The sequence below is a fragment of the Delphinapterus leucas genome, chromosome 2 (assembly GCF_059928025.1).
Source record: "Delphinapterus leucas isolate spDelLeu-1000000601 "Yukka" chromosome 2, BTC_Dleu_Yukka2, whole genome shotgun sequence".
NCBI lineage: Eukaryota > Metazoa > Chordata > Mammalia > Artiodactyla > Monodontidae > Delphinapterus > Delphinapterus leucas.
In genome coordinates, this window is record NC_143130.1 from 155409537 (window position 1) to 155423625 (window position 14089).

At 51.5% G+C, this 14089-nt stretch overlaps 1 protein-coding gene across 3 annotated transcripts in view; it reads left to right on the forward strand.

The window, feature by feature from the left end:
* ESRRB (estrogen related receptor beta) overlaps nt 1-4865 on the forward strand; it is a 104545-nt gene extending 99680 nt beyond the window's left edge. For all 3 annotated transcript variants that reach the window (XM_089907999.1, XM_022575874.1, XM_022575872.1), the window contains one exon: nt 4621-4865. In XM_089907999.1, the coding sequence (XP_089764125.1) occupies nt 4621-4865 (245 nt within the window). The remainder of the gene's footprint in view (nt 1-4620) is intronic.
* Nucleotides 4866-14089: the final 9224 nt, after the last annotated feature.

Here is a 14089-nt window from a genome sequence, read left to right on the forward strand (position 1 = left end):
AGAGAGTGTCAGGCACGCAGATACATATTTCTGCTGCTGGGCACATGCAGTAGTCAATTGCTCAGATCTCAGTCAAGTTCAAAGTGGACCCAAGTTCAAATTCTAGCTCTGATACTTCATAGCAGCGTGACCTTGGGCAAGTTGGCAACCTTCCGTAGCTCTGTCCTGTGTGTAAAGTTGGGATGTCCCCATCCCTCCTCCAAGCACTTTTTTAAATGATTGACTGAAGATAACGCGCTTAGCCCAGTGCCTGGCCTAGGGGAAATGTTCAATAAGTATTAATTATTATCATTATTATTAATATTAGAGAAAACAAGTGTTATCAGTGTATGGAAGAGAGAGAGCTGGTTCCAGATGGAGACAGTACCAATACGGGAACCAGCCAGTTTGCTTAATGCTGTCACACTTTCACTGGAAGTTCCATGTCCTGGGAAACCTCAATCCCTGTAAAACTGAGACAGTTGGTCCCCTAACAAATGGCTTCACAGAGAATACAGGGGATGCTGTCACTGCCCCACTCAGACCCCCTTTACTGGGTCAGTGCATCCGTGCCCCAGCTGCTGAATTTTGCTGCTGATAGCACACACCTGCCCCCTTCGCCAGAGACCTACCCTCACCTGCCTTGCTTGGAGGGTTACGTATCCAACCCCCCCGCCCCCTTCTCACCTTCAGCCAAAAGCGGACCCACACAGGGGAGCCAAAGGCTGGACTCCTGGAGTGGGATCAGGCACAAGCCAGGCTGCGTGCATCCTTACCGTGCTTGCCCCGTCCTCGCCCTATCCCGCCTCCTCACCTTCCTTTCTCCTGAAAACACGCTCGCCACAAATCCCATGCACCCGAACCCCCATCTCAGGCTCTGCTTCCAGGAAATGTGACCTAATAGACAGAAGGAAGCTTTTTTTTTTTTTTTTTTAGTTCAAATCCCTTTTATTAAAAAACTAATGCAAAAAAAAGAGTTAAACATTTTACATACTTCTGTAGAGACCATCTACACACACCTTGATTCCAAAATTGTAATGTAGTCTGTTAGAGAATGCTAACACTGTTGGTTTCTTTTTGGTACAGTTTCAGATTGACAGAATAACTGAGCAGATAGTATATAGAGTTCCATACACCATCCCACCTTCATTCCCCAGCCCCTGTACACAATTCCCATTAACATCTTGCGTTAGTCTGGTAATTTGTTGCAATTAATGAGCCAATTTTTTTTTTTTAATCTGACGGCTTTTTTTTTTTTAGTTTCGTTTATTTATTTATTTATTTTTGGCTGCGTTGGGTCTTCATTGCTGCGCGCTGGCTTTCTCTACTTGCAGCGAGCGGAGACTGCTCTTTGTTGTGGCGCGCGGGCTTCTCACTGCAGTGGCTTCTCTTGTTGCGGAGCACGGGCTCTAGGTGCGCGGGCTTCAGTAGTTGTGGCGCACGGGCTTAGTTGCTCCGCGGCATGTGCGATCTTCCCAGACCAAGGCTCGAACCCATGTCCGCTGCATTGGCAGGCAGATTCTTAACCACTGAGCCAGCATGGAAGCCCAATGAGCCAATACTGATACATTATTATTAACAAAAGTCCACAGTTGCCTTCAGAGCTTACTTTTTGTGTTGTCTGGTTCTATCAGTTTTGACAAATGCACAACGACAAATCTCCATCATCACATATCATGCAGAATAGTTTCACACCGTCACAGTTCCCTGCGCTCTCCTATTCCAAGGGAAGCATTGTCATCAGCGGTTGTAGAGGGGCTGGGGGTTTGGGTGGGCCGAGGAGGAGAGGGAACCAGTGAAATCAGAGGACACAGGGCAAGCACAGCGAGATGCAGCGAGGCTGCCCAGATCCTGGAGGGCACCCCTGGATGTTGGACTCTCCTGACCACTTCTCACAAGAACCGGAGCTCACGCTTGCCCAGACCAGGAGAGGAACGTGAGGAGGAAGGAGGCCACTCATCTGTCGCCTCCACCCACTCCTCAACGCCAAGCTTTCAGAGGACTCTTTAGCTCTGCCAGCTGCTCTGGCCTTAGGTCTCAGTACATACAGACACGCACGCATGCACATGCGCACACACAGACATACACACATACAAATATAAAACACCTGAGGACCGACGGAGCCCGGCAGGAGCTGCCGCTAGCATCAGGCTTTGCCGGAGTAGGTGCTTTGCCATGAGAGACAAAGTGCCGGGAACCTGGACTTCTTGCCCCAGTGGCATTTACCAGGCCATCCTGCAGCTCTGTGCAGGTTCAAGAGCTCCAAGTGGAAAAAGAGGAGTTTGTGATGCCTCAGGCCTTGGTTGCATCATGGAGCGATCAGATGCAGGCAGGAAACAGAGAAAGAGCAGGCCTGTTTGGAGGTATGGCTAGAAGAGCTGTTGGTGTCAGAGCAGAGGCTCCAGGACTCTGAAGGGAGTGGGGTGGAATAGGGTCAGTATAGGGAGCCGTGAAAGGTTGTGGAGGAGCGACCTGTCCCCAGCAGCGAGGTAGGACAGTCACCCAGGCAGACAGCGTGTTAGCTGGAGGAGAGACAGGGGCTAGGAGATCACTGGAGTGGTGCTGGTGGCAGCCCCGAGGGCCACCGCGGGTGCCACTGCGGAGGCTGAGTGGGCAGTAGCAGGTCAGAGGCTTTGGCCCCAAACCACGCCCCCTCGGAGCCTGCTGGCTGTCTTTCACCCCACCTCCCGGCCTCTCCAAGGCTCCCTGACAGCAGAAAGAATTCATAGCCATTGATTTTGTAATTAACAGTTTATCAATGCCATCGATACAGACTCGCTGATGGATTGCAAAGGAATTAATCTTCCAACGTTATTTTATTTCATTTTTGGTCGAAGGCAGCTGCCAATTTTGGCCTCCTTGGGGAGCGTGGGGTGGTGGGGAGAGGAAACCGGCAGGAAGGAAAGGAATCTGGATGGCCAGGTCCCAGCCTTACAGGGACTAGTGCATCTTGGCTGCACGCTCTGGAATCAGCCAAGAGTGTAGGAATGGAGCCACGCTTCATCCCCAGCTGGCAAAGGAAGAGTCCTCACCGCCTTGGTAACAAGGAGCAGAAAAATGTGGAGGAGTCTTAGGTATGGGGCCGGCCCTGCAAGAGCACTCTCCTGCAGTCTGAGTTTTCACAGTAATGATAATAACAACATTTATTAGTGCCTGATGACGTGCTAGTTCATTTAACCCTCACCGCTACCCTGTGAGGTAGGCACTCTCATTTGCTCCGTTTCACAGACAGGAAACAATCTCAGAGAGCCTAAGTAACTTGGCCAAAGTCACACAGCATCTGAGACTCCAGAGTCTTATCCACCTCATTCTACTGCTATTCTCCTAAGAAAAAGAGACAGGACCCTTGGAGGCATGGGCTGAGTATGGATCCAAAACGTCAGAGGGAATTACTGGGGTTAGCCAGTTGGTACAACTGCCTTTGGCAGTCTGGTATCTAAACCAACCCAACATGCAAAGGAATTGCCCTGCTTTTTTTTGAAGAATTCAGGAAACTTGCCCAGTCTTCCTTGACAACCCACCCAGAGCTTCAAGTTCCCTTGATTCACATGCACCCATACCCTCCCACCTTTGGCAGGCCCTGGGGGCTGCAGTTCAGGGTGGTGGCTCGATATCTTTCAGGCACATCAGCAGAGGGCTGGTTATTTTTCCCGAGGCCATGAAGTGGGTTCTACTTTGCTTCTGCTCAGACCCAGCAGTCAGCAGGCACCTCCCTGCCCCTCTGGGATTTAGGTAAATTTCATTTGAAGTTCATGGCCTGAGCCCGAAGCCTTCCCCAGGATTCTGTAGAACTCCCAAGAGCATCTTCCATCACTGTGCCCCATGTGTCCAGCCATGCTATCTTAGTCCCCCCATATCCCCCACCACATGGCACGCAGACACAGAGCTCAGCCCCTTAATAACTGTAACAGCTATTCTGTAAGGTTAGTGAATGCGCTGAAGACTTGAGCTGGTGCCTAGTGGCAGCAGTAACAGTAATAATCATGATGAAGGTCGTCACGGTCATGACGGTGATGATGGTGGCGATGGCGGTGGTGAAGGTGATGGTGGTGGTGATAAGATGGTGCTGATGGTGCTAATGATGAGCTGGTGGTGATGGTGGCGATGGTGATGATACCACTAGCCGGGCACTTATTTTGTGACAAGTACTGTTTTAAGCCCTTGATCTATATTAACTCACTTAACCTCTTGAGGTGTAGGTATGGCTATTATCTCTTTTCAAAAGTTAGGGCAATGAGGCACGAGAAATTAAATAACTTGCCTAAAGTCACAGAGCTAGCAGGTGAGGGACACAAGGTTACAATTCCACCAGTTTGGGTCCAGAGTCCACCTGACGCCTCCAGGACAATGACAGGTCTGCTCGTGTTTAAGCCCTTCAGGGTCTCCACTGCCACCTCTTGGTGGGTTCTCAAGAAAAGTCCTCCATGGATACAGATCTCTCCTTGGGTGTGAACCACAGCTCCGTCATTGGCCTCTGTGACTTCAGACTGGCAACGTAACCTCTCTGAGCCTGGGTTTCTCTCTCTGTAAAGTGAGGATTTGGAAGCCTCCAAAGCAGAGATCAAGGACCGCGGGGTGGCCCCCACGCCCAGGGCAGTGCTCTCCGGCCACGCCCACTGATGCTCTGCCTTGTGTCCACAGATTCCATGTACATCGAGGATCTGGAGGCGGTCCAGAAGCTGCAGGACCTGCTGCATGAGGCGCTGCAGGACTACGAGCTGAGCCAACGCCACGAGGAGCCGCGGAGGACGGGCAAGTTGCTGCTGACGCTGCCCCTGCTTCGGCAGACGGCTGCCAAGGCCGTGCAGCACTTCTACAGCCTCAAACTGCAAGGCAAGGTGCCCATGCACAAACTCTTCCTGGAGATGCTGGAGGCCAAGGTCTGATGGCCTAGCCCAAGGACCGACTCCCACCCAAGGACAGACAAACCGACGGGGAGACTTCCACAGCCACCAGCCTCAACATTCAAGTCCTGTATCATGGCCACGAGCAGTCCCAGAGGAAGGGGCTCCTGGCCTCCTGGCTGTGTGCAGAGCCCTGGGTGCTGTGGGGTAGGGAACGGGGATGGGAGGGCAGGGCACGGGGCTCATCTGTAACTGGCTTTTTCTTTGGTATGTTTTTCCTCCGCCACGGGCAACGCTGAGGCCTGGGCCAGAGCTGACTCCCCTGAGGCTGGAGACCACCGAGGAAGTGCCCCCTCTCCCTGCCAAATCACCAAGAGGCAGCACTAACAGAACACGTTTCCTAACCCCATGCCCGAACCCCCTGTCCTCTGTCCATGGCCTGGGTGGGCAGTGCTTAGCGCCCAGCATACTCAAGTGGGGTACCTTCTGGAGGTTTCCCTCTCCCAGAGTGCAGTTACTTTCTTGCAGGGGTGCTGCCTACTCTGGGCTTCTGTGGGGCCCCTCAAGAGGCCCTACGCCTTCCACAGTCCAGACGGCTCCCTCCCTCCATCCTTCCTCTAAGCTCCCAGGCCCGGCTCACCATCAGGAGAGTAGCGCCAGAACTCATGCGTTTCCCTGGTGACCCCACCCCTCGGTGCGCCCCCCCCCCCCCGCCTGCCTGTCACCGCAGCCCCAGGGCCTGTCCTCCCCCTCTCTCCCCCAGGAGTCCTACTGCTACTTCCTGCCCTACCTCAGAGCTCACTCCCACAGTGGGTTCAGCCAGCCAAGACCTCAGGGCCCGTGGGTGGGACTGGTGCTGGCTCAGAGAAGAGCAGGGGCCAGGCAACACTCCCCAGCGCTCCCCCTTCTTCTGGCTTCTCCCACTCCCCTGGGGCAGGTCCAGAGCAGGTAGGCCTTGGGAAGTGAGGGAGATGCAGGGGCCTGACCCCGTCTGAGGGCACCCTGGGCACTTGATTCTGGCAGCCCTGGGAGGACCGGGTCAGGATAGTAGGGAGAGCCCAAACCAATCTTTGCCGAGCACAGAAAGGCCCAGAAGCAGGGATGAGCAGGCGGGGGAACCCTGAAGACAGAGGCTTGCTGGAGGTCACCAGCCCACCTGATCTTTCCTGGTATCCAGGGGCAGTGGACACCGAAGCCCCCTCCCCTGCATCCCAAGGGCTGGGTGAATCAGTGCCACAGGAGGGGTTGCTCCTGCCATCCTTGGCCTAAGGAGGTGTAGCATAGCTCCCTGGGTGCACTTAGAAGACCAGCTTTCTGGCAGGACAACCACTCCAGCCCCCCATCAGTCCTCCAGGCTGCTGTGTAAGGTGACAACCACCCCAGTTCGCCCAGGACCGGTTCTGGCACTGAAAGTCCATTTCCCAGGAAACCCCTCAGTCCTGCCCAAATAGGGACAGTTGGTCACCCATTTCTGCGAGTGGCTCTGAAAGTTTGTTCTCACCCACTTGTGGTAGGTCTGGGGCAGCCTTGAACATGCCATCTGGTGCTCACGGGGTTGGCTGAGGGCCGCTCAGGGGATCGCCCGAGGATAAATGGTTCTGAGCATTCTGGAGAAGCTGCTTCCAATGAGCTGCCTTCTAAAGCAGGGATCAGAGCGTCCCCCCTGGGGCACATCCCTGGGGAATCCACACACACATTCTAACCCGACCTCTAGTCACTTGGAGAGGCAGGCAGATCCCACCCACCCGTCGCTAGGACCAGGAGGCCAGGCGCCCTCCGCCACAGCCTCGCAGCTTTCCAAGGGAAGCAGCTACCGCTGGCTCCACCTCTCCAACCCCAGACACCGCTCCTTCTGAACTTTTGCTGGGACGTGCTGAGGTCACCCCAGGCAGGAGGGTTGGCTAAATCCTAGCAGCTGCTCTCAGATACCTTCACATAGAAAATGTCAGGGGTTCCAAGAGACTTCACAGACCAGCAAAGTGTGCCCCCCCTCCCTTTTGCCTGTGGGGATGGCCACAGTCACTTGTCAGTCAGCATTGGAATGATCCGGGATGCTTCAGCCCTAGCTCTCTGTGCAGCCTCCAATCTGGGAGGACAGACGCACAGGTGCCTCTAAGGGACCAGGGGTAAAACCCAGGCCTAACCTAGCCACTGGGGGCCATGCCATGAAGTCTGGACTAGGGAGATGGCACAGTGCGAGAACTTGGGGTCTGCTGTGCGGGAGCCTCCCCTAGCCCCTCACTGTGCCGTGTGCTCGAGGAGGTGGGGCAGAGAGTCGCACCTCATCACCCCGCTGTCTGTAGCGTCACTGCTCAAGCATGAGGACCCAAGCTGTGAGCTGCGGCAGGGGCTTGTGCACAACTGGCCTTTGCAGTCCATCTTTTCTAGAAAAAGCGTCTCTGGCTAACAGTGCAACAACTGGTTTGCGGTGGGTGGGTGTTCTGTACGCAGGGCAGCTTTGCCTCGCTGGATCACGCACATCTGCAAGTGTCCTGGCATCAGAGCCCCTTTAAAGCAAAGAGGGGGCAGTGGTCCTGATGGCTTGGTGCTAACGAGATGGATCCTCCTGCTGCTGCTTTTACACTTAAAAAGCGCCAATGGCAACAGGAAATGTATCAGTAATGATGAGAATTCTGTCCAATGGGAAAGGCCCTGGTGTGTACTTGATGGATCCATTGGCATTCAGAGAAAAAGTTTAGGAGCCAGCTTCTTAGTTGGAAGTCTAGCCAGCTTTGGGACCTCCCTGGGAAGAGGGGGGACCCTGACTTAGTGGAAGACAGTGGAGCAAGGAGAGTTTAGGACACCCCATCCCCCCAAACAGAGCAAAACTGAAGTTTACCCACAAATCCGCTCTTCCTGGAAAATCTGTAAAGAGGAAATAGCCCTTCTCAGTTGTACTCTCATGATACAGGTCATTGAAATGAACCAAGAAATAAAATGAAAAAAATCCAACCATGGAGAAGGTGGTATTGGCTGGGTTTTGTTTGGTCCCCATGTCCCCACCCTTTCTAAAGATTCTAGACTGGTTTTGTCTCATGTGAACCTTGATGGTGGCTCCCAGTTTGGGTATAGAGGAAACTTCAGTGATTTCCCAGGGCACAATTTAAGAACCGAGTAGGAAGACCAGAGTAGGATGTTGGGTGGGAGGCCATGGCAGGGCCTTAGAGGAGCCAGAATCTGCACCCACCCCTGTGTCAGGGGTCTCCCTTCCCTCCAGACTCTCCCCTCCCCCTGCGCAGTTGGCGAAGGTGGAGGGGGGTTGTGGCGAGGGGAGGTAGTGACAAACTTGTGACCAGAAGACAGAGGGGCCCATGCCCACGGAAGAGCACCAAAGAAAAGCACTATGTGGAGATTGTTTTATTTTCTAATAATGATAATATGGCTGGAATGGCTTCTTAAGATGTATATATTTTTTAAAATGGCGGTCCCTCATTGCATCACCCACCTGTACGTACTTCCACGTCTGTATATGTTCTCCCAAACACCCTAGGATGCTTCCATCCGGGTCCCATGTATCTGGAATCTAATAAATAAGGAACGGCCTATCGGAGAGTTTCTTCACACATTATCTTTGCTGGCTGGCTGTCCCCTGGACAGCACTGCCCTCAGGTCTCAGGTTGATGCTAGAAGAGACCGTCAGGAGAACCACCTCAGCCTCAGAGCCCTCTGGGGATTCAGGTGAGCATTAAAATGTGTATTCAGCAGTAGAACTCAGGAACGTAACTTGAGCAGGTGTGAGACAGGTCTGAGAACCGCTTCTACTTCTTTTCAGACTTGTAGTATTAGTGGTGAGGCCCTTTATTATTTTCATTAATGTCAGAGAAATGGAGCATCAAGTATATGTGAACCAAAAACATTTCATTGCCTTAGGATTTTGAAATGCATCTGTGTATGCATGCACATGACACAGTGCAGAAAGCCTACGTGTTGTAACAGGACACACTAAGGACCTGTGAGAGGCAGAAGGGAGGGCCTGAAAGAAATCGAGAGGACTATATCAGGATTTTTTTTGTTGCAAGTTAAAGACACCACAGCTTATAAGGCTTACTGGGCTTATTGCCTTGGATATATGTGAAGTCTAAAAGTGGATCAGGCTTCAGGCAGGGTTTGATCCAGAGGTTCACAAAATCAGTAGGGCTCTGGCTCTACATTTGTGATTCTCTCAGTCCTGCCCTCTTCTGTCTGTATGCTTTGTCCTCAAACTAGCCTCTTTCATAGTAGCAAGAAGGCTGCCAGATTTTTATTTAGCATCATGGGGAGAGAGAAAAAAATCTCTTCCTACAACCATGGAAAATATCTGAGAGCTTCATTCTAAATCCCAGCAGCTTTTGTGCCTATCCGTTAATGGACCACTGTGACCACCTGGGGGTGGGGCCAGTCCCACACATCAGTCTAGCTGCTACACAAAAAGGGTTAGGTTGAAAGTCTAGGAGGTGACCAACCAATCATTATGCCCACAGAACCCACACACCTAGACAACTCAAGGTCTGCTCAACTTTCAGTGGGCTCTTTGTAAGTTTCCTGAAGCTCTTGAAAGAGAAGATCCACATGGCAGTCTTTGAACTCAATACCTAGCAAGTCTTGTGCATTTGATACATAAGCTGTTTGTGGGAATGAAAGTACCTGATCTGTGGATTATTTTAGGTAAATTCCCAATTCACCTATATCTGGTGCATGTGTACATGTGTGTACACAAACACACAGCTGGTATTCATGCTACTACCTTAAGAAAAAATAATTAGGAAAGAGTCAACCAGAGCATCATATAATGCAATCAAAACAGAAATTTTTATTGGACTCTCTATTTTAGGATTTTCTGTACTAGGTCTTCGATTTGTCTAGATAATTGTGATCAGACTAGCTAATAGCTTATTTTTTCAAAGACTTAACCCTTATCCATTTCTTTATCTCTCTTTGTTCGTTCTCCAAATATTCCCCCCTTCATGTTAGCAAAAGAATTGAAGCTTCAAAGAAAGGGGAAAAAACACAACTGAGGGTCATTCATTCATTCAACAAATATTTACTGAGGGTCTGCCCTGTGCCAGGGCAGAGAGACTATATCAGTAAAGAGAACAAGCACAGTCTGTCTCCATGGACACACAGTCTAGTGGGAGAAAGAGAGAGACAATGAGCACAATAAATAACCAGATTATATAGTTTGTTAGAATGTGATAAGTTCCATGAGGGGAAAAAAGCAGGATCAAGAATGGGGGGTTGGGATATAATTTTAAAAGGAGGGACTTCCCTGGTGGTCTAGTGGTTAAGACTCCATGCTCCCAATGCAGGGGGCCCGGGTTCAATCCCTGGTCAGGGAACTAGATCCAGCATGCTGCAACTAAAGATTCCACAGCTAAGACCCAGCGCAGCCAAATAAATTAATTAAAAAAACAATTTTTAGGGCTTCCCTGGTGGCGCAGTGGTTGAGAGTCCGCCTGCCGATGCAGGGGACACGGGTTCGTGCCCCGGTCCGGGAGGATCCCACGCGCTGCGGAGCAGCTGGGCCCGTGAGCCATGGCCGCTGAGCCTGCGTGTCCGGAGCCTGTGCTCCGCAGCGGGAGAGGCCACAACAGTGAGAGGCCCGCGTACCGCAAAAACAAACAAACAAACAAAAACAATTTTTAAAGGAGTGGTCAGAGCAGCCTCAATGAGAATGTTTCATTGAACAGTAAGTTGAAAAAGTGAGGGTCATGTGAGTGTCTGGAGGAAAAATTCTCCAAGTAGAGGGATCAGCACGTACAAAGTCCCTGAGGTAGGAGTATGCCTGGTGCATTCAGTGAACATCAAGGGAACAAGTGTGGCCGAAGTGGAGTTGGTAACGCGAGGGGGAGTGGGGAAATCACAAGGGGGCTTGAGGCCACAGTAAGTGTGGCTTTCACTTTAAGTGGAAGATTTTGAATAAAGGAGTCCTATGATCTCATGTCTCAATGGGAGCCTTTGGCTGATGTGTTAATAACAGGCCATAGAAGGGCAAGGATGGAAGCAGGAAGACCAATTAGGAGACCATAGGTAAGGTGACAGTGGGTTAGACTGGGGTCAGGGAAGAGCAGGGGTTAAGAAGTGCTTGAGTCCTGGATCAGTTTTGAAACCACCAGGATCTGCTGATAGATTGGATGTGGAATGTGAGGGAAAAAAGGAGACATATGGGATTTCAAAGATTTTGGCCCCAACAACTAGTCTAGGGTTGTCATCCACTGAGGTGGGAAGACTCAGAGAAGGCAGCTCTGGGAGCCAGAGGGGGGGAATCAACTGTGTTACGTTTGAGAAGCTATTGAAAGTCCAGAGGAGACACCAAGAAGACAGCAGGTGTGGGGCCTGCTAAATGGGGACCAGGGAATGAGAGAGCATCCCTAGAGAGCAGATGTTAGCACTGACCATCTTCAGCGGCTGTGGATTCCTTCTCACATCCAGCCAACAGCAGCCATTGCTCTCTAAGTCAGTAAAGTAGAATTCATCTTAGAAACACAGATTTTTGGATCAGAAGGGGCTTAGCAACTACCGTTTTATATCCCTATTTGACAGTTGTGAGAAATGAGAAATGAGCCTAAACTCTAACCTCACCCTTGATTCTCTAAAACAGTGCGGGGTGCTGGACTCAGGCATGCACAGCTGCTTGACTTGATTTAGACCAGAAGTTCTCAAATGGGGACGACTTTGTCCCCAGGGGTACACTGGCAACGTCTGGAGACATCTTTTGCTGTCACAAAGGGGGGCGCTACTGGCCTCTAGTGGGTGGAGGCCAGGCCCCACAACAAAGGATAATCTGACCTCAAATGCCAACAGCGCTGAGGTTGAAAAACCCTGATTTACACACATTCTGGGCATTATCAAGGAAACCCCCCACTCTGAGTTCCAGGGAACAGAATTTGGGGGTGTCAACTCACCTTACCAAGCCCCTCCCACCACTAGATGCCACCTCTGCCTCACCTGGTGTCGCTCTGACCCCAACACGTCCCACGCTCTACGTGAACGATCCCCACTTAGACTCGACCTAGCGGTACGGGGAGAGAGGGGTCCGGTCCTGCAGTCAGGCCGATCTGGTTTCCTTTTACATGTAAACTTTTGGTTTGGGGGAGCAAGATCACACCTGTGGCTTCCTGTCTGGAGGAAGTGGAGAGCCTTGCTGGCAAACCCTGTGCTCCCTGTCTAAGGTGCTGAGAATGAAGTTGCCTCCACCTCCTCTAGGCCTCAAGTGGCCCTCCCATGACTGTCCCTACAAGTTCAGCTCCATCTGTGAGTTTTTTCTGATCATTTCCCTCGCTGGCCTGGGATGGGCAGGGAACCTGGGGCTTAGCCTTTCAAAATCCCGTGTCTGATGGTCAGATGCCAAGCCTTCTTCTCTATAGGAGACCTTTTTTTCCAATTTACTTTTTCCAGGAAGTTGGTCTCACTTCTGCAGTCATCCCCCCATTCTCAGACCAAATGCCCAGCCCATCTGTGCAAAGATCCCATTGGCAGCCAGTTCAAGTCAAAGCGAGGGCACTGTGGCTCTCAGTTGGGTACTGAAGAGTCTCCCCACCTCCCCTGCGGAGAAGAAGGAACACCAGAGCCTCCCGTCACTTCCTCCCACACACGCACATGACAAGCCCTATAGTCAAGCTTGGAGCAAGGCTGGGACAGGGGCTGGCATAAAGGAGAGAAGACTCCGGAGCAACCCATGGGCCACACGGACTGCACTAGACCCCGTTCTCAAGGCCCCTCGTTAAATACATGTTCCGGGTAAAGCCGCAATACCACATTCAATGCCCAGCTGGTCCCTTCCAAAGAAACAACAGTCCAGCAACCACAAAATAACTAAAAGTGACTGTAGTCTTACCCTTAGCATACGCTTAACACCACCAGTGGGATGTTAAATTATCAATGTACAGCAAAGCTTCATCAGGAACCTCTTTTTACATCTCTCTCTCCCAGGCAGCACCTGCTCCTGGAAATCTCTCTTGTGCATCTCCATACTGTCCCAGCTCCCCCTAACTCAGTCTTCTGGGCGCCCCTTCTCAACTGTCCCATCCCCGATTCGGCTCTTTGCTACCTAGATCAGCTCAGCCTCCCCAGCTTCTTTCCACTTTTCTGCACAAGCTAAAGAGGAGTTAGAAGCTGATCCAAGCAGCAAAATCTCTTCTTGAGCAGAGGGTGTGGGGTGGGAGCAGTGGAAGAAGACTGAAAACCTCACCACCTCATATATCTTATTTTGCCTCTGATGCAAATTCACTTCGCCCCCAAAGGAGCAGATGCTACCTGGAATCCCAGAGAGCTGTCCCTTACCTGCCCCGAGGCTCTGCCGTGCAGACTGTAGTCCCACAGAATCAGGATGTGCCCATCCAGGAACCCACCTCCAGGCTCAAAGGCTGGCAGCTGTTTTAGGGAAACACCCAGAAAGGCAAATCTTTTTCGATCCAGGATGTGCTGTCTCTTGCCAGTAAGCCCTCTTTTTCCTTGCTAATTCTAGTCACTTTGGCCTGCTCTCTTTACTCATTCATTCATCACCCGGCGTGGGGCTAGATCTGGGGGTATGGTGAGGGCTCCTGATTTAGCAGAGAAGATAGATGGCGAACTAGCGGTTTATGAGGCCATCTTATCCAGGAGACTTTCAGCAACATATGGGCATGTGTAACAGGGCAACCAACCTGGTGTTTGGGGGAGTGGGGTTTGTGCAAGTAACCATCTTTTGGGAGCAGGTGGAGGTTGAGACCTGTAGGAGAGGAGGAAGCCAGGTGAGTCTTGGGGAGAGAATTTCCAGAATAGAGAGAGGAGAGACACACACACACAGACGATGATGTGCTCCAGGCTTCCTCAAGAAACTGGAAGAAGACCATTTGATTGGTTGGTCGGTGGCAGAGGGGTGGAAGAGGAGAGAAGGCTGGAAGTCAGAGGGGCCAGACTGCGTAGGGATTGGTCAGCCTTGCTGAAGACATTGCTCTCTATCCCAGAACAAATGGGAAAGCCTGGCAGAGTTTTAAACAGGGAAGGGACATAGTCAGATCCGTCTCTCCCACCTAGAGATAGTGGGTCAAGCTTTCTGTCCTCCATGGACTGGCTCCGGTCATGAAGCACAGGTTTTGGGTTCAGACCGGCCTAGGCTCAGAAGTCCCTGCTCTGCCCTCACTGGCCAAGGCCAGGCACCTCCCTTTCCATCTGCACAATGGAGCTTACCATACCCTGTAAAGATGCTAACAAGTTACATATTCGTGGGACCCCAGCTACATCCCAGACACTTTACATGTATTATCCCATTCGTTCCTCATGATGAGTGTTTGACACGAATGCTACTG